Consider the following 27,921-nt stretch of genomic DNA (forward strand, 5'->3'; position numbering starts at 1 on the left):
CCTAACTTTTCACCCAGTGTTTGAAGCACCTTGGAAAACACAACAAAATGCTTCTCCCGTTCCAAAGGTGAGAACATCACACTAAGGATCGTGCTACAGTGTGTGGCTTTAGAAGCTTCTCTTGAAAACACAGACAACTGATTTTGTTAGTCTTGGCAAATGCGAGAGGAGGAGATTACAGCCCAAGAAGATACAGTGAGACACTTCACCCTGACCTAATGTACTCATTCAAGTGCATATCTGCACGTTTCTGCATGAACACAAAATGAGAGTGAAATATGCGGTGACCGCATGGAAAAGACCCCCATTAAAGTCCGTGGCACTAAGTCGGTCTGTTTCCATATTGCAAACCTCACGCAGTGTGTAGAATACTCGTCAAGCATGTATGATGGCAAAAGAGCTGAAGGAAGGAACCCGGCATCACACAGCTCCTTAGACCTTCTTCCTCCCCTGCGGAAGCGAAAGTGCTGTTTCACTGGAAACTTGATAATTCTTGGTCATATTCTCTGTAACATACTTTTGTTTGTTAAACCATCTAAATTTTACTACAGATAGAACCTTGCAAATAGATTTCAAAAGCCCTTAGACTTATAATTAATTCTAAGTGGTCTGCAAACAGTAGATTGCAGTAAAGCTAAGCACAATGTTTATTAATAATAATGAAGTGTTTTTTCCAAAAGCCTTAACGACAACCCGAGGAGAGGGAGGGAAGTCAGGCATCACTTATTCAGTCAACATGTGTGGACACCAAGGAGGGCAGGGCGCTGTCGTGAGTCCCAGGTTGCTTAGATTCACTAGACAATGGTGTCCACTTAACAAATCCCCAACCTACTAGTCCTGACTGAAGCAATTATGCTCCTCCCAACAGTCCTTTGCCAAATAGATAATCAATCATTACCAGGAAAACTGGCAAATTTCCTCATTTTTTACTAAATGCTTTGAAGGAAAAAAAAAAAGAGAATATACTTGAAAATACTTGAGAAGAAAAGATGCCATGTGGTGACAGACAACATGGTGTTAAAAAAAAAAAAGAAAAAAGAAAGAAAGAAAGAAAAGAAAAACATGCAGCAAATACACCTCCAAAAAACCCAACAAATCCAGCATTTCTTCCGCAGGTCACAGCATATAAATCTTTGAAAGTATTTCTGAAATTTTAAACAAACGTTTTCATTCCTTAGGTATTTCTAATTGGCTGGGGCTTGCATCCCACCAAGTAAATCAATGGTTTATGGGAAGGGCAGAGCCCAGAAGAAAGGCAACTGAAGAGCTTAATGGATGTTTTTAAATTCACAGCAGATACAACAGGCTGAAAGCAAAGTGTTTCTGACCTGGGAGAGCCAGGTAGTGGAGAGAGAAATGGGTTTTGCTTTGCATTCCAAAGGTCTTAAAGTGAGAACCAAAGTTTGGAGGACTGATAGGGGAGTGGGCAATTTCTCACCACGCAGTTAAGTCAATGAATGAAAAACAAAGTCTGAGTCAGGGAGCTAAGTGGGGTTCACACATTGAGAGAACAGGAGAAAAGCTGGGGGAAACAGCAGAGCAGTGTGTATTCGGCTTCCTGGGTAAGGCCCATAGGTGTGTGTTTATTGATGTTAATATTTTTCAGTGCACAGGGCTTTCACTTTGGTGAAAACCCAAAGACGTGATTGGACTCAGAAGCTTATACACCATTTTAACAAAGGATGATAAATTGTGGAGAGTGACCAGACAAAGGAAAGGGGGTCTGGGGCCCCTAGAGGTGGTATATGGTGTGACTGTGCTGAGGAAATACAGCTTAGTATTTGCTTAGTAGGTTTGTTATGCAGACTCAAGGGGTAAGAAAAAGGGATACCTTTACAAATGTAAATTTATGTCACTTTTAAAAGGGTAATTTATGCCCTGACTTCAGGCAGATAGAGGAGGTCAGAGAGCTCCTCCTGGCCCTGCTGTTTTTCAACTGCCTTCAGTTCAAAGTAATTCTTAAGCTCAAGTGACGTTTTTGGGGTGGCATATTCTGATCCCCCTTGAGAGACCAAGTTTTACATCTGAAGTGACTGAATCACTTTCACTTTACAAGATTTAATCTCCCACCCCACGTGCACAGCGGCTTCCACTGCCAACATGCCAGCGGACAGGATCCAGGTACCTGGACTTCAGTTCTGTTTCTGCACAACTGGGCTGTGACTATAATGATGATCCCATCACGTACCCCATGAATAAATTAAATGACAGCTACATAATCCTGTTATTCTCGATACTAACCTTCACTAAACAGAACTATGAAGTAGACCTGCCTGCAGGGCTTTCCCTCTCTTTTTTCAGGAGGGAGTTTCTCTCTTTCTTCCCTCGACCCTGTCCCTTCACCCAAATGGTTCACTGCAGGTCATTCTATTGCAGGATGCCACCCACCGTGGGCTGCCCTGCTGTGTTCCAGGGCAGTGACGACTTGGAATCAATCTTTCTATCATTCTCCATTATCGGTCCTGACCTATAAAACCTCTCCTCCCATAAGGGACAGCCCTCCCTTCCCAATGATTTGCAAAGCAATCTGCTGCCCTACCTTAATGACCTGCAAGAGCACAGGAGCTCCACAACCTTCTGATAAGGGAGGATGCCTTGATATCACCGGCCATACACAAGTATAGAAGGAAGATTCTCTTCATTTTAAGAGGTTGTATCTATATTTCTCTGAAGACCTTCTGTTTATGATAAATGATGCTGGATATCCATTTACAGAAGAAATATGAAGCTGCTGCTTTCCGTAAATTTAAGTAAAAAGTCGGTCAATTTATGGGACCACTGCATAGGACATAGAACAACAGGACACAGTGTGGCAAAACCTTGAACGTGATACCTGAGGTGGGTTAGAATGCTACACAGGAATGAGTTTTCAGGGCTGGAATTTTGGTCTTGTGGTAGCAAGGGAGGATCCCCTGCAAATCGTTACCTGGCCGGTAACTCCCTTCTGCCACAGGTAAAATCAGGCTTGGTCAGAAGCTGTGTTCTATTCCGCGCTGCATGCATTTAGGACATAAAAACACAGAAGAAATGTGGAAAACTTTGAAATGTTTACAAAAGAGTAAAAGGAATCAGTAAGTGCCTGGAAAACACATCTAGATGAAACATGGAATTTTCCAAGAAAGGCAGGTAAGTAGGGAACAAATTTAACTCCAACCAGAGGGCATTACTGGTGGCTGTGATGAGACTGTCCTCAGCAGGGGTCAGTGGGCCGGCTGGAGACACAGGCCTCCCTCACTCCTCAGTCAGGGTGGACCAAAAGCAAGAGGATGGACCTAGAAAAGGAGGGAGTTCCGGTCCCAGAGCACAGCGCGATTGGCTGTTTCTGCCACTTTTCGGGCCACTTGCCTCCCAGCCTCAGCCCCTCCAGCTAATAAATGGGGATAACAATTCCTCTGCCACCCCCATCAGCATCTCTGATTTGCTGAGGGCCTCAAAGTACAAAAAGACATATTATTCAATATGTTCTTATGGAAAACAATCATTAATACCACATGATAACTACACTGCAACTAAACACAGATGAGGGAAAAACAGACACAATTAGGGACGTAATTTTTTAGTGCTGACGGAGCGAGAGTTCAAGAATCCACATATAGCCACAAAATGAAAAGACAGTGGGGCAAAGGCATATCCTCAAATGACTTTAAAATCAGCACCCAGGCTAGTTCTCAAATACTAAGGACTGTTCACAGATATTAAGGACACAGCCTGAAATCCCCAAACTCATCGACAAGTTAAATACATTTTCCTAAGTAGAGGTATTCACCGTGGTATAATCTGGGGAATAACTGCTTGAAATAAATCATCTAGAAGTAGTGGTACACAGTTTTGTGATTTAAACCATGATTGAGGAATGTACAAGAAGATGTTCCAATAGAAGTAGGCAAGTAACGGCAGACGCATTCATTATTATTCTCCAGCACTTACTGGGTGCTTTTTACGTCCTTGTGCCATTTCATTCTCACAACCTCACGATGCAGTTGGTATCACAATTATTCCCATCTTAGAGATGAGCAAACAGATACAGAGAAGTTAAGCAACTTGCCTGAGCTACTAAGTAGCAGATGTTAGATACCAACCCAGGCGGTGTGACCACCCTACACCCAGGCCCACATCCTCCCCGGTCAACCGATGAAGCTGAAGTGTGGAATGCAACCTTCTGTAAAAGCTGCCAACAGCTGAGGGCTTACTAAGTACCAAGCACTACTAAGGACTATGCAATCTCATTTAACCCTCGCTCAACCCTAGGGAGGAGGAACTGCTACTATCTGTTTTACAGATGAAGAAACGGAGGAGGACAGACTCATCGGAGATACGACAGAACTTCCTGACCCCTTGGGGCAGTGTTTCATTATCACCCCCCTATGTTGAAGGAGCCCTTTTCCTACTCACTTTCTTGTGAAACTTTAATACCACCAAGAGACTATATATCTATTTACGTACCGTATGCCTATCTGTGCTTTCTACATAAAAACAGCATGATTTTTTTTGGCCACACCAAGAATCAATTTTTGCCGCCATTGAGAATGTGTGGTTACAGCTTAACAGATCATTATGTGAGCAGTCTGCTGTGACAGAAAAGTGGTTCATTTATTAATTTCTCATTCATGCATTTGATCCTTCAGTATTTATGGAGTGAAAGGAACCAGGCACAATACAGTACTCCATTTATATGAGGTTCAATAAAAGACAAAGCCAATGCATGGTGACAGAAATGTGAATAGTGGTTGCTTCCGGTAAAGGACTGGTAGGAAAAGGGCATGAAGAAAACCTTCCTGACAGGATGGAATTTTAAAATCTTGATCGGGTGATAGTTACACGTTTGTGTATCTTTGTCAAAATTTATCAAACTTCTACACTTAAGAGACCTGCATTTACTGAAAAAATTATATCCCAATGAAGTTTTTAAGAAGGCATTTCCTAGTATGTGCCGGCCTGGGTACTTTAAATTGGTCCCTGAAGACCCTATGTCACTTGCTGCCAGATACCAAGGCTCAACCAATGCTCTGTTGTCATCACACAGGGGCAGGGAAACAAACTAATCCCTCGGTGTAACTTTACCAACGTCTTCCTGGAAACCCAGGCACAGTTGTGATGTGGATCCAATGTCACAATAGCATGGGAAAAGTCTAATGAGGACCTCAAAAAAAAAAAAAATCAGTGGGCTCTAAGAACTTCTACATGAGGACAGGCTTTAGAATCAAGTGCTCTGAGGTTTACACAGCAATGCTGGGAAGAGGTAAAAAGGTCCATAATGTCACCACGGGGAGAAGTGAAGGGGACCCATTCCTGGACTCTGAGAGCATCTGTCCCTCTGGACGGTGGCCCACGTGCTGTCTTGTGACACTGCTTGTACTTGGCACTGACTGCTTATTTACAACAGCACTGTTATTCTGCTCTCCACACGCTTAGGTCATTTTCTCAAATAGTTCAGAGACAGCCTGTGGTAGGGACCACGTCTTTACACCCGGCTTAGGGCCCTCTGTGGCCACACGAGGCACTTTACAATCAGATTCCTGGGGCTGCATAACCATGAGTACTAAATTTCCTGAACCAGATACTGGGAGAAGTGTCTGAAAGAAGATCTCTGCGCAACTCCTGTGCAAGTGAGAGGCTGCCGAAGAGACACCGATCTGTTGGAATTTCTAACACATTAAAAGACTCAAGGGCAGAACACACAATTTAAAACTGGCCCTTCTGGAAAATTCAGGACACATAGTCAATGCAAGTATGAAGCAGCCTTAACAGGCTTATCGAGTGTACAAAAATGGAGGGGGAGAAACTTGATAGAATTTGCTTTGGAAGAAAACAGTAATGTGATCAACTAAATAAACCAGGTTTTGTTTTGTTTTGTTTTGTTTTTTTAACGTTCATCCTAAGAGTTGGGTAGAGAAAGAACTAAGAGATCTAAGAGCTTACATTTGCTGACAACCTACCATGTATCAGGTCTCCTGCTAAGCCTGATAAAGACATCATCTCGTTCGGTCCTCAGACCCACCCATGGAGGCAGGGGCTACCATCACACCAGTCTTACACAAATTAAAGGGCTGATCCCTGCCCAGCTTAGGATGATGGAATTTGAACGTGGAGCAGGACATGGGTCCGAGAACGTGGAGCAGGACATGGGTCCGAGACCTTCCACTTTCAGGCTCAACACTATCCTGCCCTGTGACTTTCAGTAAGCTTGCAGGTGGTACCAGGGCTTCTCACCGATGGCAAACAGAGCCCAGAGAGGGAGCGGCCAAGCTGGTGCTTAAATGAGGACACACAGTGATATCGTCAAAACCACACCAGAGTCACGAGGGTCTGGGAGACGATAAGGTTCCACACGTCACCAAGAGAAGAGCAGGCCACTCGGGCATGTGCTCAGCTGGCCTTTGGGGTAGATGTGGCTGAGGGCTGCTCTGCCAGAGTGGGCATGTGAGCTGAGGTCAGGGCACAGCCCCGGGTGGGCGCTGCCAGGACAGCACAGGTCTCAGGTTGGATGATTAACCGTCCCACGAACAGCAGGTTTCTTGATCTTACCTGTACCGTTTGTACTGTGTAGATTTTCTTCAGATTTGACGCGCACTCAGCTGCTGTGGCACCAGGGAGGGATCTAAGCAAACAGAAGCAAAAGAGCAAAGAAACAAGGAAAATGTTTCAGTGTTCGTGAAACATTTCACAGTGTAATGTAAGTCTGCAGGTCTTCACACAAGTCAGGTCTGAAACCACAGAAGCGGACACTGCTGGGATGCTAGTTAGAATTTAAAACGGGAAACTCCTACTTTGTCAAGTCAGGTGCTCGCGTCTCCTAAAAATAAGCATATTTATCCTGTGGAAGTTTAACAGGAAAACTGGAAATGTAAGAAAGACACTGGAAACCTTAAAGTCACATTTTAAAAAATATAAAAATAACCATGTGATAGCCAAGCCTTTTGGGCCTAGGACCCTGGCTAGGAAACTGGGCATGTTGTATAGATGACAATGACAATGCAGGGTCTTGACCTGGTTATATGTCTGAAAAATTTGTTACTTCCTTGGTGGTAAATATTCAAGAACTCTTGGGTGACCTTTTGCCAACTTTAAGAAAACATGATTACTAAAAGTCACCCTTCGCCTCACTTGAATTTGCACGTGTTTCCAAATCACCTGCCTTGAGAAAATACTTTCAGTTATTTTCTCGGGCTGATTTAATTAGCTCTGCTGAACTCTGCGGTCAGAGTATATTAATCTTTAGTTTGCCATATGTTCCACTAGATGGCAACATACTACCAGCTCATTCACCAGAAGCGCCATCCACTGAGAATGGCTTCACCCAGCACCATGTCCTGGGTTTGGGGGTAACAGGACGTGGTGTCTTCAATCTGCAGAAGTGAGGCCTCCCCATCCTTGCTACCTTTCCTTTCTCCCTATACTGAATTAGCAGGTCTTGCTCAGGAAGGTTGGGGTCCAGCTACCTCAGGCCTCAGGTTGAAAAACTCAAGTAATGCTTGACAGCCCCACGTCTGGCTGTAAGGACTAAGAGGCTGGCGGTGAGCGGCAAGCACCAGCTCACAGCTGACCCACCAGGGCCTGGAATCTGTAAAAGGAATGCTCTCCACCAGCCACTGACCCTCCGAGACACAGTCCCCAGGGGACCTCAAGATGGTGAGCTTCCTGGCGAGAGATGTGCACAAAACTGAGCCAGCTCAGAGGTGGAGGGGAGGGCAGCGCAGAGGGCTAGGCCCAGGCCCAGGGGAGGGCAGCGCAGAGGGCTAGGCCCAGGCCCAGGGGAGGGCAGCGCAGAGGGCTAGGCCCAGGCCCAGGGGAGGGCAGCGCACAGGGCTAGGCCCAGGCCCAGGGGAGGGCAGCGCAGAGGGCTAGGCCCAGGCCCAGGGGAGGGCAGCGCACAGGGCTAGGCCCAGGCCCAGGGGAGGGCAGCGCACAGGGCTAGGCCCAGGCCCAGGGGAGGGCAGCGCACAGGGCTAGGCCCAGGTGTGGGGCAAGCGTCAGACACCAGGGGCAGAGCTCTGCAGACTACAGTCCCGGAATTATGGACCTGGGTGTTGAACCTGATATAAAAAACCCATTTCTGAACACCGCTCCCTAGCCTGGAGGTCACAAGGAGGCATAATTACGGACTAGTGTGGAGGCAAACAAGGGACCCTGTCGAGCAGGTGGAGTCTGATAAATCAATCTTCCCCAAAGCACCAGGTTTACAACTCTTTTCTAGTTATTATGAGTGTGCCGGACGTTGTCTGACAAACGCAAACCCACAATAACCACCAGGACCGCATTCTGCCGCCAGACCCGAAGCCTCAAGTAGCTACGTTGCAGAACGTGATGAAGAGCGAGGCGCTGGGTCAGCACCTGCGACGGTGGCGTCTGACCCACGATGCATCCGTCGCTCTCTCTGGACTGCCCCGGGAACTACAGTATTGACTTACATAAATACTAATTTGCTATTTGATACAGGTTTTATGCTGTCTGGGGGGTTTAAATTACAAAAGGATTGGGGAAAAAAACTAAACAAAAAAACCCCAAACCTTAACCTTTTCTGAGTAGGTTTTCACATGAACAGTCTATTGCCTTTATATGAAAATCTACTGGCATTTATTCTAATACCGACTTTTCTTCCTTTGAAGAGGTTAGCTGACTCTCCACCAAATATGCCCAGAAGATATACCGCTGGCTGCCCAAAGCATATAGCAGAATACAGACAGGGTTCTTTCCCTAATGGGGTTGGGGGACAGGGTGGTATAAGGATCCAAAGGTAGGAAATGTCCGTTGCACTTTTTCATTTTTAAAACTGTGTATTTTGAATTTTTACTAATTGTTTTTTTTGCGGTACGCGGGCCTCTCACTGTTGTGGCCTCTCCCGTTGCGGAGCACAGGCTCCGGACGCATAGGCTCAGCGGCCATGGCTCACGGGCCCAGCCGGTCCGCGGCATGTGGGATCCCCCCAGACCGGGGCACAAACCCACGTCCCCCGCACCGGCAGGCGGACTCTCAACCACTGTGCCACCATGGAAGCCCGAATTTTTACTAATTTTTAAGGCTACCATTCAATTTATGACGGTTTAGCATGAGTATAATTTGTGTTCACCTCATACAACATGTCAATTTAAGCAAATAAAACATGAGAATACCACCATTTCACCCAGAAAAAAATATCACTGATAAACCTTTGCTTTATATGCCTCTTTTTAAATGCCTCTGTCTCCACGTTCTGGTCTTTTACTCATATTCTAGTGCAGCAGACAATTATACAAAGTCATTTAGGTCTGTTCAGTTTCACTGCTCTAGGTTTCTGAAGAAACCTCTGTAGTCTCCAGAGTCCAAGAAGGGTTCTAGCATGAAACAAGGAGGCAGCGCTTCGTAGGACAACATTGCCAGGGGCTGACGTGCATCGACTGAATTCTTGCTTGTGTGCTCAGCAAGTCACCTTCATCACAGCACTGAATCCTCGCAAGCCTGCGTATTCAGATGTCATTATTACTTCTTACCATTTTACAGCCAAGCAGCCCAGTGCCTAAAGAGGTTTGATAAGGTGTGGCCTCAGGACACAAAAACCTGATTTGCAGACAGGTGACCTGAGACTTCCTGCTCTTTACCCCTCACTGCTAAACTGTCCAGTCAAGCCATATACACACTTTTTAAAAAAAATAAATTTATTTATTTATTCATTTATTTTTGGCTGCGTTGGGTCTTTGTTGCTGCACGCAGGCTTCCTCTAGTTGCGGTGAGCGGGGGGTTACTCTTCATTGCAGTGTGTGGGCTTCTCATTGCGGTGGCTTCTCTTGTTGCACAGCGCAGGCTCTAGGCGCACAGGCTTCAGTAGTTGTGGCTTGCTGGCTCTAGAGCGCAGGCTCAGTAGTTGTGACGCACGGGCTTAGTTGCTCTGCGGCATGTGGGATCTTCCCGGACCAGGGCTCGAACCCGTGTCCCTTGCGTTGGCAGGCGGATTCTTAACCACTGCACCACCAGGGAAGCCCCTATACACTTACATTTTTTAATGGAGTTTTATAATTGACTCTTGGTGTGTTCTCATCAAGGCGGCCGTTTTTGCTGAATCCTACTTTTAATACAAGATTGTGTCCACGTTATGTTCTTCGAATAGTCTTTCCATCAGATCAAGGCAGAGAAGGTCCTCACTAAAACCAACAGGATCACGCTCAACAATAGCTCTATTCTGCTTAACATCTTAGGATGCTGATGTATTGGTATTTGAAAGGAAATGTGTCAGCTTCTATGGAAAATGACTTGCCTAATTTCTTTTTTTTTTTAACATCTTTATTGGAGTATAATTGCTTTACAGTGTTGTGTTAGTTTCTGCTGCATAACAAAGTAAATCAGCCATACATATACATATATCCCCATATCTCCTCCCTCTTGCGTCTCCCTCCCTCCCACCCTCCTTAGCCCACTCCTCTAGGTGGTCGCAAAGCACCAAGGTGATCTCCCTGTGCCATGAGTTGCCTCATTTCTTAATGAAGGAGGTTGGATTCTCTAATTTTCAAGGTTCCTTCCAGATGCTGGACAGTTTTATGTATATCCAGGTGTCAAAGTAAGAAAAATACTGTCGGAACTTCTGACAGTAGTGAATCGTTGGCTGGCTTGGCCAGCGCAAGGAAAGCCATTCTCCTGCAAGCCAAATGTGATCCAGACAGTCACTAGAAAACACTAAAAAGCCTATACCTCGTGCCTGAACCTCAGCCACCCTTAGCAAACAGAACTGGGCCATATCCACAAAATCGATTTTAAAAGGGAAAACAAGCCGAGATCCGTAAGTGATCTGCCTTGTAAACAGGTCAGTCTGTACTGGACTTGCTGATTCAACAGCGAACTGTACCATCTACAGTTACTGTTTCTTAAAGTAGCAGTGTGGGCAGCTGCTGGCAAAGCTGCAGCCCCGGGAAGCAGGCGGCCGGCAACCCTCTCTTCCCTGTTCCTCTAACAGATACTTGCAGCAACTGGGAGGGAAGTGTGTGTAGTGGATTTCAATGAAAGAGACTTTTTTTTTTTTTTTTTTTTTTTTACTGGTATCACACATACAGTACATTCTCACATCTTTAAAAAAATCTTTTGACTTCCTTCATGTTACACACCCAAACCTCTCAACGGAACCCTAACCAAACCTCTCTCTGCAGACCAAGGGTGCTCATCTAGGTAGAGGTGATGGGGCCTCTGAGGAGAAGACATCTGGCAATATCCAGAGACATTTCTGGTTATCACCACTTGAGGGGTGCTGCTGGCATCGAGTGGGCAGAAGCCAGGGCTGGACAGGATAGCACCCGCAACAGAGGGTGATCAGGTCCAAAATGGCAAGAGTCCATGCTGAGACACCCTGCCGTACACGTGCAACAAACAGCCTAAGAAGACCTATCGTCTATTTAACCACCAAAGATCCATCGCACACCTCTTTTAGCTGACGAGGAGACAGCAGTGTTCATTCGAGACGAAGCCCTCGTCCTCATGAAGCGTATGCTCTAGAACTGGCACCCCTGCCTCTCTGAATTTCCCAGATTCCTGAAGGCAAAGAAACAATGTTTAGGTTCCTCTTTGTTGGCCTGGGAGGCAGGAAGTGTGAGAGAAAGTTGAGGGAGGAATATACCAGTAATATAACATTGAATGTGTCCACTCCTGGAAGGCTATACGGCCAAAGCTGTGGACAATCACAGAACCAAGGAATCAGGACCTACTTTCACATTCTTTGAATACTATGTCACCCTCTCACAGGACACAGCTGGAGCTGGGAACACAGCAGTGGAACAAGAAACGCCTCCTGGTGGATCAGGTTAAGGAGTTTGAATTGTTCCACTAGGAGTTTCCCCTCTGATTTAATGATAGTAATATAGTAATGGCTTCCTTTTACTGAGCACGTACTATATGAGAGGGGTTTGCATATAGATCTCTAATCCTTACAGCAAGCTTGCCAGGTTGGTATCATTATCTCCATTTACAGACTAGGAACCAAACTCAGTGAGCGTGTTTTTGAGGAGCAGATCTGGGTTCTTTCCTTGGTCTCTCTGGCTCTGATGCCCACAATCTTCCTCTTGGATGAGGACGCTTCTCAGTAAAACACCAAGCAGTCACTGTGAGCATGGGTGGTCACAGGTAGCACATCTTCCGCCAAATCCCCCTCTCAGCCCTTCTTAGGTTATCTACTCCATCCTTGGGCCCATCCACTGCCCTTGCCACTCACTCTCTCCTCCACCACCACCACCCATTTAGCCACACTGCCTGGGGGGGGCAGGGGCTGGGGGGGAGAAGCAGAGACGCGGGACAGGGTTAGACGCCACCAGAACCCTTGGCAATAACGATACCCCAAAACGTGATACAAGGAACACAATTCGCGAAGAACGCATTTACAGGTCATCATTTTCTGAGGCTGGACATGAGAGGAAGATAATTTACCAAACAAAAGCCAAGCTGGGCTGTGGCAGGAAGGCAGGAGAGCAGAGGGCTTGAGAGGATGGTCTTTGAAATCGACAGAACTGAGTTCCAGCTCTGCCAGCCACCCGCTGTGTGACAGGCCTGACTCTCCTGACCCTCGCTTCCCCTTTCTGAGAATGGTCTCTATCCCTACTTAGACTGCAAGAGCTAAGGCGCATAAAGTATTTACACAGCAACTGGCATCTAACAAGCAACAGTGGCTGTCGTCACCAGCGGCAGCAGCAAGAGCACAAGAGGAACAGAGGGGGAAGCCATCACAACTAAGAGACACCGAGCACATTTTCTAATCTGTGGGACCGAGGGCAAAAATCCCAAGAAGTCTGTGAGAGTGACACAGCGCTGAGAAACCCCTGGGTCCATCCTCAGGAAAGAAAGCCCATCCAGTGCCAGTCTCTCGGGGCTTAAGGCCACAGCTTCCAGGAGCTGCTTCCACTTGGACCTGGCGAATCCAGAAGCTGTTATGGTTAAGGCAGGAGTGGGGAGGGATCCTCCGAGGTCTGCCAAGTAGATGATTAGTGTAAGATGTCAGGGGAACTCTTAATGTTACAAAATCCCCAAGTCCAGCTTTATAGTTCCCCCTGTGTGTCTTCAACTTAATCACGGAATTAGAGCAAATGCATCTTAAGATTCTCTATGCAAAACTGGTTAAAATCCCTTTTCATTTGGGGAATTAGGAGAACGCAGGAAGTTCAATAAGTTGGACCAACTATTCAACTTAAACGGTTTCCAGGCACGTAACCACCATTTGCATGCAATAATTCAATGTGTTGTTTACAAATCATCTTTATCTATTCATTAAAGCAGGTTCCTGAGAATCTTGCCAAGACAGAACTCATTTAGCTCAATTTGAGTCTGAGACGCTTCAAAGCATTTTTTTCCTCTCTCTTATTCAAGAGATACTTACTGTGCTCCCAGTAGGTGAAAGGATCACACAGCGTGTGCTACATGCATGCATCGTCAACCAAACACCGTGAGGTAAATAACGGTTGCAACCCCACTCTGCAGATAAGCAAACTAAGTCTCAGGGTGGCGACTTGCCCAAAGGCTCACAGTTGGCTAATAGGAGAGCTGGTACTTGAACCAAGGGTCCCTGGCAGCCTGGCTCTTTGTCAGGAGCCTGAACTAACCACTTGCAGCAGGACACCCTACCCTGCTTGGTGCTGCGAACACAGCGCGGCCCCAAATACATTCTCAGCTCGCCTGCACCTTGCAACCCTCAACCCTGACTTCCCAACAGTCCAAATGCGCCTTCTCCATTAAACCTCACCTGGGTGCTGCAGGCTAAGCTCAGGAATAAAATTCCTGGGGACAGATGCCTTTGTCAGTACCTCAGAAATTATCTTAACCATTCCTTAGCAGACCACAGCAACACTTACCAGGGACCTGGATTTCTGGAGATGCTTCCTACAAAGGAAAGAAGCTGAAAAGGTTTCCCCAAACCCTGCCCACATCCCTGCCACTTATATTCCACCAAGCAGCAGCATTACCTGGGAGCTTGTTAGAGCTGCAGAGTCTCCAGGCCGCGCCTGACACCTGCTGAATCCCAGGTGATTTGTCCATACATTAAAGTTTGAGGTTTGTTGATTTATATCATGTAAAGCAAATCACCATAAGAAATGGGAAATAAGAGCTAATGGAATATAGACAGCATCATCAGAAAAATGTAAAAAAAAAAATCATCATTTTCACAGATGCATTTTTTTCATCACCCAAAGAGATGATTAAGACGAGGTTATCATTAAATGTGAAGGACAATCCTATAAAGGCACTTGAACATGGGTTTTAGGCGGGGCTCTCTTTTTCTCTGCCAATTTGGCTTAATTATCTCCTGTGACACTGGCCCCTAGTTTCCTTATTTGAGAAATTCACTGGCAGGTCCAGATGACCTCTCAAGTCCTGCCCAGCTCCCATATTTGAGGATATGAAATACGGGAGAACCGTGTCCCATTTCACTGTTCATATGCACGGGGAAGCAGTGTTCACTGGGGTGAGGGATGCCAGTGCTTTCTGGGGTCACACGGTCCTTACTCCAAATCCCGTTTCTGTTCTCTGTTAGCTGTGTGACCGCAGGCCAGTTACCTGTCCGCGCCTCAGCTGTCTCATGTGTAAAATGTTGCTGGTGCGGCCTACTTCAGCACTGTGAGGACTCTGTGGATAATTACGTACAGCTCCAGTCTAGTGCCCGGTGCGCTGAAGTAAACAGCTGTGAACACTAATAGGTTAAAGTGGAAAAAAAAAATGTTTAAAACTTCACGTATGTTACAGGATAGCCAAGTTATGGATAGACATGCCCAGGGCACATGCACACAATAAACGTTTGGTGAAAAAACGAATGATGGCTTCACCTTATATGAGAGATCAGTTCATTTCAGCCAAGAGAATAACCTAAACGGGGAAAATTTTAAAGCCAGCGATACGTCTCCTAAAAGCCCGTCGTCTTCTTGAATTTACTAACATCAGGCTCAGCTGCCACAGAGAAAATCTGCACAAGCCCAGATACTTGATGAAGGGGGTGCCTTGTATATCAGTCACTCCATTAAAGATGATTTCATTTTAATCGCTTTTAAATAGATCTGTGGCTTGTGGCTACACCAGCTTCCTGTCTGAGAAAGGCTCACCTGCAAAAACGGGCCAGGGCCTATTCATAACATTTAACAGTGCATCTATTGAAACTGTCTAAATGCTTTATTTTTGCAGGTTTATTTGATTTTGAATTTTTTCCCTTCTCTTGTCTATTGTCACTCCTGGCCTGTGAGCTCCTTGCCGGTAGCAACTGGGACTCTTTTCATCTCGATATCTAATTAATCCTTTAGTACACAGAGGCTGGGTGAAAGAGAAGTGTTAACAGTGTTCCAGAGCTGACAACGGAACTAAGAAGGGCCAGGTCACTGAAGTCTTGCCAGCTGTCTTAGGTTTGGAAATAAGGAAATGGCCTCTGTAATCCTGAAAGCAGGAAAATGTATTTTCGAGAAGCTAGTACCAGGTAAGGACTAGGAAGCTTTCTGAGTGAGGACGTTTAGGACCTTTAGGCCTGTCTGTAGGAAGCAGCTACTGACCCACAGTTGGACAGGCTGTGATCCCCTAGGTCAGGGCCTTTCCCTGCCTGAAGTAGCCAGAACCCCTTTGCCTCTTACAAAAAATAAAATCCTGGCCACTAAGAGAGCTTGTGGGTTCAGAAAGGCAAGAATGGGGAAAAAGGATAGGAAAGTCGAAACTCCAGCCACTTTCTCCCTGTCACCTACGGCCTTCCATGCAGCCTCCTGCCGTCACCTAGACCCAGCAGGTCGCTCTGGGATGAACAAGGATGATTTGCGGATCCTCTCTGTCAAGCCTGGTCCCACCCCGCCTCCATGAGACGCGTTCTTATGGAGACACCATTGGAACACACTTGAACGTACTCCACCCTGGAAGGCGGGTCCCTCTAGAATGCAGTACCTGGCTGAACTCTTCACTGATGCCACTGAAGCAGATGGCGTGTAACCTCCTGGGAGGCCCAGGCCCATGTTGTCATCTTCGCACTCTCAGCACCTACAACAGTGACTGGCAACTAATATGTTCCGTTAATCTCACCAACAAGCAGAGCAGTAACTGAGAAGTTTTGGCACCTGAGGCATTTGTTACAAATGCACATTCTACCCCAGAGGTCTGATGGAGCAGGTCTGGGGCAGGGACAGGAGCCTGTATTTTTTTACGCTGACTGGGCGGAGCTAAGTCCTGATGGGGTGGGGTCGGTGGGCGATGTAGTGAGGGCCCACCTCTGCGATTCAAAACACGAGAGCACAAACACTCACTAGGTACCTCCTCTGCACACCAAGGCGCACTCCGGGAGCAGACACGAGGCAGTTACGTGTCTCGTGGTCATGAGCGAGGGAGGAGGAATTAACGATCCTTAATACAAATACAGGCTATAAAGATGCGGCAGGACCACAAAGGAGGTGGGCTTAATCATGCCTGGGCCAAGCGCTTTGAAGGACAATTATAGACGTGGCAACTCAAGAAGGCCTCGAAGGATGTGTGGCAGCTTTTTAGGTAGACGAAGGGGAGGAGGGCAACCCGAGCAGAAGGAACTTCACAAGACAAACCTCAGAGGCTGGCAAGTCCATGGTTTATCCAACAGAAGGGCCAGGCATTTGCTGTTGTTACCAGAGAGAATGGGCCAACTGAGCGGTATAATGGAGTTGGGGAGACATAGGTGATGAAGCTGAAAAGGAGGTGGGTTTCAGATTAAAAAGAGCAATACAGAAGTTTCTACCACAAAAGTCAGTCAGAGCTGCTGGTAAAGGTAGGGGTGCAGACCCACAATTCCACCTGGCTGGAGCACACAACCCCACAACAGAGGCACCCTTAGGTGGTGAGAGACAGAGTCAAAAAAATGCACTGCCGTGGCAGAGGAGAGGGGCAGGGGAGTTTTGGAACGACGAGACCAGGCGTAGTGTAGAAGGCTAAGCTGTGAGCCCAGGTCGGGGAGGCCTGGGGAGAGACAAGCTTGGGAGCAGGACGCTAGAGAGTGTGACAGGAGCTGGAGGGGCCCAGGATGTGCAGAGGGAGGGACACGGAGAGGACGGGACGGCTTAGCCTTGGAGCAACGTCAAGTACAGAGCTGGACGGGGAAGGGTACGTGAGACAGAAGGGGACTCCAGGTAGGATGGTGGTGGTGTTGACTGTAACCGGGTAGGTGATGTGTGTCCAGAACTCAGGAGAGGGGTCAGGGCTAGGATGCAGATTTGCAACTGATAATTAGAGTAAAATCAGCCGCCACAGAAGGGAAAGTCACTGTGGGTAGAATTCAAGAGCCCCCTAAATATTTAGTGTGGGCTGAGCTGTCCTAGGCTCTGATCTAGGAGCTGAGGACAGAGTGGCGGGGAAAAGAACCCTGGGAAGTGTACATTCTGGTGAGAGAAGACAGACGAACAGTGCTAACCCTACAGAGACAACAAAGCAGGAGCAGGGCCTCGGGGAATGTGTCAGGAGATGCGGGTCATTTTCTATCAATGGTCAGGGAAGGTCTCGCTGAGACGATGACATTCAAGCAGAGACTGGAAGTAAGGGAAGCGCAGACCTAGCAGATGACTGAGGGAAGAGCATCCCAGGAGGAAGGACCCCCAGTGGCAAAGGCCCATGCTTAGGATGATGGAGAAAGAGCAAGGGGTCCAGCAAGCCAGAAGGGCATGTGCAGTAGGGAGAGTGACAGAGAGACAGCAGGAGAAAGGTGTACCAGGCGGGGGCAGGACATGCTGCAGAGTCTCACGGGCCACGATAAGCACTCTGGCTTTTGCTCGCAGAGGACCCGGGAGCAGAGAAGTGACATGTTTGAACTGTGGTATTTCAAGGGACAGCTCTGGCTGCTGTGATGGGAATGAACTGTATGGGGCAAGAGCAGAAGCAGGGAGAGCAGTTAGGATGCTCTTGCCTTCATCCAGGTGACAGATGTGGTGTGGTCCAGGGTCTGGGATGCAGGTGGTGAGAATACATTGGATGCTAGATGCATTTTGAGCATAGAATCAATAGCATTTGTTGTTAACGGATGTACCAGGAGGAAGAAGGATGGGGAAGGGGATAGAAAAGGGGGGGGAGGTAAGGAGGAAGAGGAAGAGAATCACAGATGACTCCAAGATTTGGGGGGGGGGGCGATGAACAACTGGAAGGATGGGGTGGCTGTAAACTGCTCTGGTCTGAGATGACACAGACGAAGGAGACAAGGTGGGGAGGGCAGCCGAGGAAGTGGTTTGGCACGTGTTGAGTAAGGATGTGTATTAGACATCCACATGGAGACGGAGAGGAGGAGCTGGATGCGTGAGTGCAAGGTTTTGGGAATCACCAGTGTACAGACGCAGCTGAAAGCCTTGTGACTGGATGAGATCACTGGTGTGGCTGGGAACAAGAGAAGAGGCCTGAGCACTGAGCCCATGGATAAAACTTAAGAGGACAGGGGAGGGTCATCATGAGATGAAAACAAAGCAGTCAGAGGCACACAAACAAGAGTGGCCTCCAAGAATCAAGACAGGTCCGAGTTTTACACAGCCAGAAAACGGGAGGAAAACTCTTCCTCCTACACCCCCAGCCAAAATTATCCCCCAGATGTTTGAATCCTTAGCCATAAAGTCTAATTAAGAAACAAAACAACAAATAAAGACTTACTGGAGTTTACTACTGAAACTGCAAATAACTCTACTGGGGGGACTCTCAAATTCATCCATGACGGAAATAAATTAGGATGCTGGCTTCCTCACACTGAATTCAGACAAGTTGCTCTGGGGAACCACTGATGGGCGAGCGGGTGGTAATTAGGGAGCACTGGATAATAATTTTAGTAGTTAGCATTTACACGTATTCTATGCTAGGACACTTGTTGGTATTTTACATTCATAGCGCTCATGTAGCCCTAAGAATATCCTATGATTATTTATTCCCATTTCACAAACCATGCAAGTGAGGCCTAGTGAGGCTAGAACATTTGTTCACCGTCACAGAGTAGGCTGGAAGGTAGGACAGGCCAAGAGGCAGGTGCCAAAGACTTTCAAGTAGCAGGAGACCTTTGGATGGTGTGGTTCTCAAGACTGACGTCATCGGCGGCAGACAGCAGCTACCTGAGGTGAAGGCTGCCCTTGGAGGGCTCTCCTGAGAGCCTTACCACCCTCTCTACAATCTTGTTTCTCTGGGGGGGAAAAAAGATACAAGGGAACTTCTAGAACACAATGTGTTCACAACTCCGAGGGAAAGAGGGGCACCCTGCATCTCCAGAGAAGTGGAGAAAGTTCAATAGTAGCTATGGGATGACGGGTCAGGCAAAATGAATTCATATGTGCAATGCTGGAGCTAAATATTATTTCTAAATTAATACAGCCACTTCTGTTGAAGATTTGGACATGGTGGCAGTAACATGTTTCATTTGATTACTGGCTTTCAGAGAACAAAAATGTGCAAACACACAGTAGGAAAGCTATAGTCTGTCTTCACGGGAGTTACCGTGGTTTTAACTTAAAAGATATTAGATATTCTTTAAAAGTTGTGTTAAGCTACAAAGATATATTTACAACACAGGGAATAGAGTCAAGATTTTATAATACCTATAAATGGAGTATAACCTTTAAAAATTATGAATCACTATATTGTACACTGTGTAACTTACATAATATTGTACATCAACTATGCTTCCAAAAAAAAAGATACCAGATATTCTTTAAAAGTTGTGTTGCTATATAGTATTAGTATCTTAGACCATTCATAAAAATGTTGTGCCTGTAAGGAGACTAATTTTTGACCTGTTTATAAACACATTCTGTTGAGACTGTTTCCAGCAGCCCACCAGTATCCAATGGTCCAGAGGTCCAGATTTAACACCTTGAAAACAGATACCAGGTAATAGCAATTACAACACACCTTTGAAAACAAAGACACACGTGATTTCATTCTGCTACAATTTGCCAAAACCATTCTTGTTTTGACAGTAAAACGCTCCTAGCATCTCATAACGAAAGTGAAAATATTAAAAATAAAAAAAAACCCAACAGACTCACTGTATCTTACCCACCCCCAACTTCTCTGTGTCCCCAGAAAAGACAACGACTCCAAGTGCCAGTTCTTGTATCGGTGCTAATTCCAACAGGAAGAAAGGAATGAGCTTGTCTCCCTAAGAAAAGATGAATCTCACTTTTTAAAATTCTTGCAGGTATTTTACGCAAGGCTTTTAAAAACCAGATTTGTGGGCTTCCCTGGTGGCGCAGTGGTTGAGAGTCCGCCTGCCGATGCAGGGAACACAGGTTCGTGCCCCGGTCCGGGAGGATCCCACATGCCGCGGAGCGGCTGGGCCCGTGAGCCATGGCCGCTGAGCCTGTGCGTCCGGAGCCTGTGCTCCGCAACGGCAGAGGCCACAACAGTGAGAAGCCCGTGTAAGGCAAAAAAAAAAAAAAAAAAACACAAAAAACCAAAAAAAAACCCAAAACAAACAAACAAAAAACAGATTTGCGTCTACTGAGTAAATTTCACAGCAAACGGACACACCCATGCCTCCCTAACAATTAACCATTGAGTTACAGTGTCATCAAAAGTTCCATAAGCTCTTGGGACAACCTTGAAGTGTCATCCTTGGGCACCGGCTGGGTGACAGATACTACGAAGGGACTTTGCAATTCATCCATTTATTCATCTGTCAAAAATTTCTTGCACTCCTACTAGGTGCCAAACACAAGTTCCTGCTCACTGGCCCGTAACAGAGGGGGAAATGTTGAGGGATTGAGACAGATGGAAAAATAAACAGTTTCCTACACAGCACAACTCAGTAGCATTATGAACTTTATGAAGAAAAACAGGGAGGACATGAGTGAAGGGAGGGAGGAGGGCTGCTAACTTAGATGCGGCAGTCATGTAGGCATTTCTGAGAAGGTACCTGAGCTGTCCCCTGAGAAAGCTATAATTGGCCCCACTTTACCAACAAGGTGAGGCATGGCTCACCACTGAATCCCCAGCGCCTAGCAGGCGTGTGGGTCCACAGTAAGTGCTCAAGAAACAGCCGCCCAGTGGATGAGAAAGAATTCAAAGGCTGCATCGGTGGACGGGGGTAGGCGCCCGCTGTGCCACGGTAATACCACCTCCGCACAGTTCCCAGGGGGCCGGTCGACTTTCCCGAGCGCTGTCACGGCGAGGGTCGTGTCCCGAGTTCCCCAAGAGCCCCGTGGGGGTGACCAGGACAGCATCACTCGCTTCACTTTACAGCGAGGACCGATCACCCCCGCCAGGCCCAGCATCTCCCACTGCCCAGCCAGGATACCCGCCCGCCGGCGTTTCTTCTACGGAAGGAAAGAAAGAGGAAAAGTGCTGCCGAAACTTTGGCGACTGCGTGTTTTCTCTCCCGGCCGTGAGGCGAGGCCGCCCGACAGCCGCTCGCGTCGGCCCAAAACCCTCGGCTTCCGAGCCGGCTCTGCGCGAGCTCGCGCGGCGGGGCCGGCGCCCGGGGCCCGGGGCTGGGGGCCGGGCCGCCCGAGCTCACCGGCGCGGGGCGGGGGAGGTGGGCCCCGAGACAAAGCGGCGGCGCAGGCCCGGCGGGCGCACGGCGGCGGTGGCGAGCCCCGCGACCCACTCACCTGTCGAGCCAGAAGGTCCAGGGCGAGTGCAGCGGGATTCCACCCGGCTCGGGCCGCAGCTCCGAGAGCTGCTGCAGGCCCAGCGGCGGCGCGGTGGCGGCGGCGGCGGCGGCGGCGGCGGCGGCGGCGGCGCGGGGCCCCGGCGGTGCCCGGGCCCCGGAGGGGGGCGCGGCGGCCGGGGGCAACGCCATTTTCTCCGCCCCGCCTGCGAGACCGGCGGACGCACGGACCGCGGGGCGAGCAGCGGCTGAGTCACCCAGGCCCCCGCCCGCCCCGCCGCGGCCGCCCCGCCCCGCCCCGCGCGCGCCCCGCCCTGGCCCGGCCCTTCGCCCGCCCGGCCTTGGAGCCGCGCCGCCGGGCCGCCCGGGGCCGCCGAACAAAAGCACTGCCCACGCGAGTGGGGGGCCGATTCGGCGCAGGCACCGACCCAGCGTGCGGGGACTGACGGACTCGCGGGTCTGGGGGAGGGCAGAGCAGCGGCGGGGACAGGGGTGGGAGGAACAGAGGAAGGGTCAAGCGGTGGGTTCTGCAGCCAGACAGGCGGTGAGCAAGACGTATGGGTGGGCTACAGAAAGATGGAGGGATGGAGGGATGGATGGTCCAGTGGATGGAGTCTCAGACCCACATGGTGGGAGGGGAGGAGGGGTGGACAGACATACCAGCAGTCTGAAGGATGGGTGGGAAAGCCGGCAGATGGTAGGAGGAGGGGTGGAGGGATGGAAGGGCAGATGGAAGCACAGTTGGATGTGAGAGACAGATGCCCGGGGAACCGCTGGCCAAATGAATAGAGACTGGAGTGCCCAAGAGTGCAGAAAGAAAGGGTCAGACAGAACCAGGACCACTGACCGGGGGATGAAGTTGTTACAGGTCAGTTTTGCATGTTTCCTAACTCAGCTGATTTGAAGGGGCCACCAGGTGCCCAGAGTGTGACCAACTTTAAATGAGGGTGCCCCAAATCAGCCCAAGGTCTCCACACTTGCCCCAAAGCACCCACAAGGAAGGAGGAGGAAACTGAGCATCAGGAACCCAGCCCTCCGCGGAGGAAGCCCCTATGGCCATTAAGATTCCTGAGCCTCCTAGCACCGCCCCTTGGCAAGTGTCTATCATTCTCTCTTTCAAAAGAAAAGGAGACGCATGAGGGCATGTGAACACACATGTCATAACTGGCGTGGACATGGACACCCTCCTTAAGCTTGAATTTCTGGATAGTGCCTCTCTGGCCTTTACCAGCTGTGGATGTAGAGTTCTGTCTCCTCAAAGATTTTCTCCGTGGCCTAGCATACATTCCGCTCATAACCTGAGCAACTCTGGGATGGACTAGAAGAGGAGCTACAAAACTAGATGGGTTCGGGGGTTTCACAGGCATTGTAAACACCTGTTATGAGTCCCAGGGTAGGTGCCTTCCCTAAAAGGTATTCAAGTTCTGCTAAAATGACCACAATGAAAACAAAACTGCTGCTTTGCTATCCCTGCTTCGAACATAATTTTTGTACGACGTATGATGCTGCAAGCAGTGACATGTTTAAAAGCCCTTGCACCTCTGAGATACAAGGGGCGCCTTCGGTTAGATGCATTTTTGGGGTTGGTTAATTTCTCCTTTTATTTTTTCCAGAAAATGCATATATGGCAGTGTTTAAGCTATTCTGAGCACTTTATCCTTATTAACTCATTTAATCCTCACAAAATCCAATGAGGAAGATACTATTATTAGCACATTTAATAGATGAGAAGTGGAGAAGTTAAATTAACCCCAAGGTCACCCAGTTAGTGAGAGAGCCAGGATTGGAACATACGTATTCAGGCTCCAGAGTCTAGGCTTGTAACTGCCAGTCTCTACTGCCTCTCTAGCTGGAAAACTAACAGGTCCACATAGTAAAAATAAGAAAATGAATAGTAAGTCTCCTTCCCTCCCAAGGCTATCAGTCTTCTTGCCCAGAGGAAACCACTGTTAACAGTTTCCTTCCGGAAAAATGCAAGTATGCCTGTAAAGGCATATATCTACAAATATAAATTGTATACCTACTACCTATATCTTTTATAAAGAAATAGAAGCATTTTATACCACTGCCGCACCTCCTTATCTTAACTGACATTATACATTTGAAGACTTTCATATCAAAACATATAAATCTACTTCTTTTTAAGGACTGCAAAGTAATCCATTCTAAAGAAGTAATGTAATTTAATTCACTAGCCCTCAAGATTTATTTGGTTTGCAGTCATTTTCTTTGATAAATAATGCTACCATAAGCATTTTTATATTTAATGTCTTTCCTCAACTGCACAAGTTTATTTCAGAATAAGTTTGGAGAAGAAGAATTTTTGCCTGTGTCTAAAATTGCTAAATTACATTGCTAAATTACCATGCAAATGGTTACGTGCATTTATATATAATTGATTTATAAATAATGGCTGATTCTGAAATTTTATATTTACTTAGTGACATCTTTAATCTTTATATAAAATTCTAAGGCATTGGTAGAAAGGGAGTTTTTGCTTTCTATTGATCAGAACTAGTCAAACTGTCAAGTTTAGCTTCTCCCTTATGTTCTGTGACAATACTCTCAGCAAGAAAGGAATATTTTAAAAGTTTTATCTGCAGTTTCTAAAAGACAGTATGCACCCCCTGATAAATTACTTTCAGAATTTAGAACTAGGAACAGTCACGCAATTTGTCTTCATTGAATATCAATTATGTACCTCCCTCTCTTTTTGCTTTGGCTTCCAGGATGCTCGAAATGACATCTGCTGTTCCATCACAACATCAATATTAACCAATGAAAAAGCATTCCTATTTTTATGTTAATATATTCCTATTTTATGTTAATGATCCAGTTGCACGTGTGCATCTTATACCGTGAACCCCTCAAATCTATTTTGGAAGCAGGTGATATACAAAAAATATAAAATTTAAATCACCTTAAGATTAATAAAAGAAGTCAGGCAACATGACTAAGGTGAGAAGCAAGGAGGGAACAATGGGCATTACTTTCGTTCCCTTCCTGTCTGAAATGTGTAAGAGACTTAACTCTTGTTATCACTCTTCAGAATCACCCTTAGAAGATAATAAATGAGGAAAATTCCCCTCATCTTTCCCACTTTGCAACTGGGCAGCAGGAATTCCAATAATTTCAGGGTAGAAAGGGAACTTGGAGATTACCTACGCACACCCATCATATTACAAATGGAGAAACTGAGGCCCAGAGAGGTGAGGTGACTTACCCGAGGCCACAGCTCTAGGAAATAACACAGGCAGGACTAGAACGTGGGTAGCTTGAGATCCAGGCCAATGTGCTCTCCCACTGCGTAACACGCAACTCAGACAGCTTGGGGCGGCAGGAGGGAGGAAGAGAAGGTGACCCCACAGCCCCTAGCAATGAAAGCAACAAAAAAGACTTGAGGCACTCATAAATAATTAAGCAGTGAGCTGCAGCAGCTACTCCCCTCCCTTCCAGCATCCAGTCACCAAGGCAACTTGGGCAGGGTGCCTGCTGGTTGCCTAGTAACAGTGTGGTCTGCTCCCCTGACATGCTCCCTAGGCATCAAAAGGATTTGAGAGCCGGAAAGAGCCTTAGACAGGGACCACTACTCCAACACCTTCATTTTCCAAATGGGTAAATAGAGGCCCAGAGAAGCCGAGTAACCTGCCCAAGGTCACACAGCTACTCAGAGGCACAGCCAGTCTCCATTTCTAGTTGCTTTCCATTGCACTATGGCTGCCTCAGGGACATTGCAGATGGAGGAGAGGAGATCTCTCCACAGTTCCTAGAACAAGAAAGTAAGATGGAGAGAGCAAGCAAGAAAGAGACGGAGACCTTCAGCTTTCATATGCAATTAACAGGAGCTGGTAATCCCATCGGCCAGACTTTCATCATCACCATGGCAACATGGGTGAGGTGGGTACTGGTTGCCTAGTAACAAGTGGTCCTCTGTCTTCCACTCACATCCGGCTCCCTGGGAGTCACAGGAACAGTTGAATGTTGGAGCTGGAAGGGAAGGCAGGGATCCGAACTCAGTCTCCTCCTTTGACTGAGGTTCAGGGCCACTGTACAAGGTGACACAGCCACAGAGCTAGCTAGTGACAGGGACTCGTTGGATAGCCAGCCTTTCCTGAATTCACTCTGTTTACTGCGGTCACAGCACTGTGGAAAGGGAAGCTTCACTCAGTAAAGACAAAACGTGGCAGGGGAATGGCAAGTGGTCCCCAGGAGGTATTTCTACTGCTCGTCTAAACGGTGGCAATTCTGCACACGAGGCCTGGCACACAAGGGGCACTCCGCACAGTATGAAACACAGGGTCTCTAAAGTCAGAACATCTGAGTCAAAAGCCAGTTCTCCCCAAACCTGGAAAGCTTCTTATCCCTCTGCACCTCTGTCTCCACATCTAAGAAATGGGTATCCTGATAGTCCCTACCTCTCGAGATGTCATTAGGATTAAATGAGAAAACGTACACATCAAGCGCCTGGTATACAGTAAAGATGCAGTAAATATTAAGCAGTCATTTATTCCACTTTCAGTAAATATTTGTGGCATGTCTGCTATGTAAATGCCACTGTTCTAGGGTCTTGAGATTCATTAGCGAGCAATACAGACAAAAGAAATCCCTATTTCAGGAAGCACACTTTGCAGTGGAATGAATATTTGATATACACACACACACACACACAATACATGTATCTATTTGTTTGTTGAATGGGTGGAGAAACTCATTGGCAATATGCTATGTTTATGTTACTGGGCTCCTTCTCTAAGACTGAAAAGTTTCCTGTTTACAGGGTGTGATGCTATAAATATGCAGGCCTGTCTTGTATGTGGAAACTCCCGACGTTTTCCTTTCTTTTAAAAGCTCGGAGGAAAAAGGAAGGCAGTGGCCACTAGATGGCAGACCTGTCTCCCCAGATACTGGGCCTGGAGGCACAGGCCAGGGGCACAGACCGTGACAGACACTTCCAGCAAAGGCAAGGGCTGCGGTTGGTCCGTCCCAGGGCAAGGCTAGGAGGAGTGGGGGAGACTAGAAACGCCTCTGGGACACTGGGGGTGTAAGAGGAGACTGTAGTGTGGTGTGAGAGTGATTGCTTTAGTGAGACTGAATCCTGCCTTCACCAAGACCTTGCCCCAGGTAAGCTGTGTGACCCGGGGAAGTTTTATTCACCTTGCTGAGCTCCAGATTTCTCCTGTGGAACAAAGAGGTAATAACAAGAGCTCCCTCTTGTTGCTGCTTTGAGGCATGCATGAGAAAACATGTCTAAGGCACCCTGCAAGCTGTACATCGAAAAAGCTCAAGCAATGTTACAGAATCTAAAAGACCCCTGAAGGTCTGGTTCAGGGTTGCAAGTGGAAGAGGGCTAAGGGAAAGAGCACTTATTAAAGCCCTTGTGATGAGGAGACGGCGGTCCTCCCAGTCACTGGGCTTGGAAATTGTGGCACTGAGGTTCGGTTGTCCCACCTTCCACCTCCCTGCCCACCCATCAGCCCCAGAGTCCTTGTCCTGTCTTCCTGCCCTTGCACTGCTCTTCCTCTTTATTCCCAGGGGTGGCACCCGCCCCCGGGCCTCACCTGCTGAGGTCCAGCCAAGCACATTAGTCTCCCTGCTTCCGGCACCAGCCTCCCTCCCACCCGCTGTGGGACAGCAGCCTGAGCAATTGTCCCCAAACGCCCGTTTGAGCATGTCTGAAGTTTTCCACTGGCTTCTTACAGCTCTTGGGAGAAAGCTCAGACTCCTTCCGGTGGGTACCAGGGCTCAGCACCTTCTGGATCCTTCCTGCCTTTCCAAGTCCGTGGCAGCGTTGAGGCATCGGCCCCTGTTGGTTCCTCTCCTGAACCTCCAGCCCCTCCGTTCTGCACAGCTGTCCCTTCTCCCATGCAGGCCTCCCGGGCAGCCTCTTCCCCAGCCTCCCCCTCTACAGCAAGTCGCCTCCACCCCTGATCCTTTCCTTCCCAGCATGTGTCCCAGCCGCACTGACCTAGCGCATCCCACACCAGAACATCCGGTCCCAGAGGGCCAGGCCCCTGTTCTGCTCTGCTGTGTGCCCACGGCCGGCCATATATATGACACATCGCCAGGAGCTGTTCAGTAAATGAACTGGGTATACAACAGCTACTGCTTGAAAGGAACAGTCTGTGCATTCATCTCCCAGTTTCTAGACTTTCTCCCCGGTCAGTGTATCCTCTCTGGGGATAGCACATTAGTTTTCCTAAAAAGCAACTCCTACTGTTGGGCATTTAATTTGTTACCAAGGTTTGTGTCCACTATGTGCCCTCCCCTCCCTGCAATAAATATACTCTGCAAACCACTGACTCCTTATCGAAGACTAGTTATTAATGCTCCCCCAGGCCCATCAATCAGCCAGAGAGGTGAGGATGACTCAGATGAGAAACGGGACCTGAAGAGGAAGGCCAGCAGGCTTCCACATGGTCTTTGGA

The 27,921-nt window shown here is 47.8% G+C and overlaps 1 protein-coding gene across 2 annotated transcripts in view; it reads right to left on the reverse strand.

Moving 5' to 3' along the window:
* The window catches only part of EIF4E3 (eukaryotic translation initiation factor 4E family member 3), a 63,747-nt gene that overhangs the window by 17,926 nt on the left and 17,900 nt on the right, over positions 1-27,921 (reverse strand). The window contains exons 2-3 of one of the 2 annotated variants that reach the window (XM_060022913.1): positions 24,720-24,867; positions 6,526-6,598 (exon numbers count right to left, since the gene is read on the reverse strand). Coding sequence is in view for 1 of the 2 variants with exons in the window: in XM_060022912.1 (XP_059878895.1) it covers positions 6,526-6,598; positions 21,498-21,688 (264 nt within the window). In the remaining variant the exon portion in view is untranslated. Of the gene's footprint in view, positions 1-6,525; positions 6,599-21,497; positions 21,726-24,719; positions 24,868-27,921 lie in introns of those variants that run through there. The other variant, XM_060022912.1, reaches the window with a different exon arrangement.

Source organism: Delphinus delphis, chromosome 10, assembly GCF_949987515.2.
Source record: "Delphinus delphis chromosome 10, mDelDel1.2, whole genome shotgun sequence".
Lineage (NCBI taxonomy): Eukaryota > Metazoa > Chordata > Mammalia > Artiodactyla > Delphinidae > Delphinus > Delphinus delphis.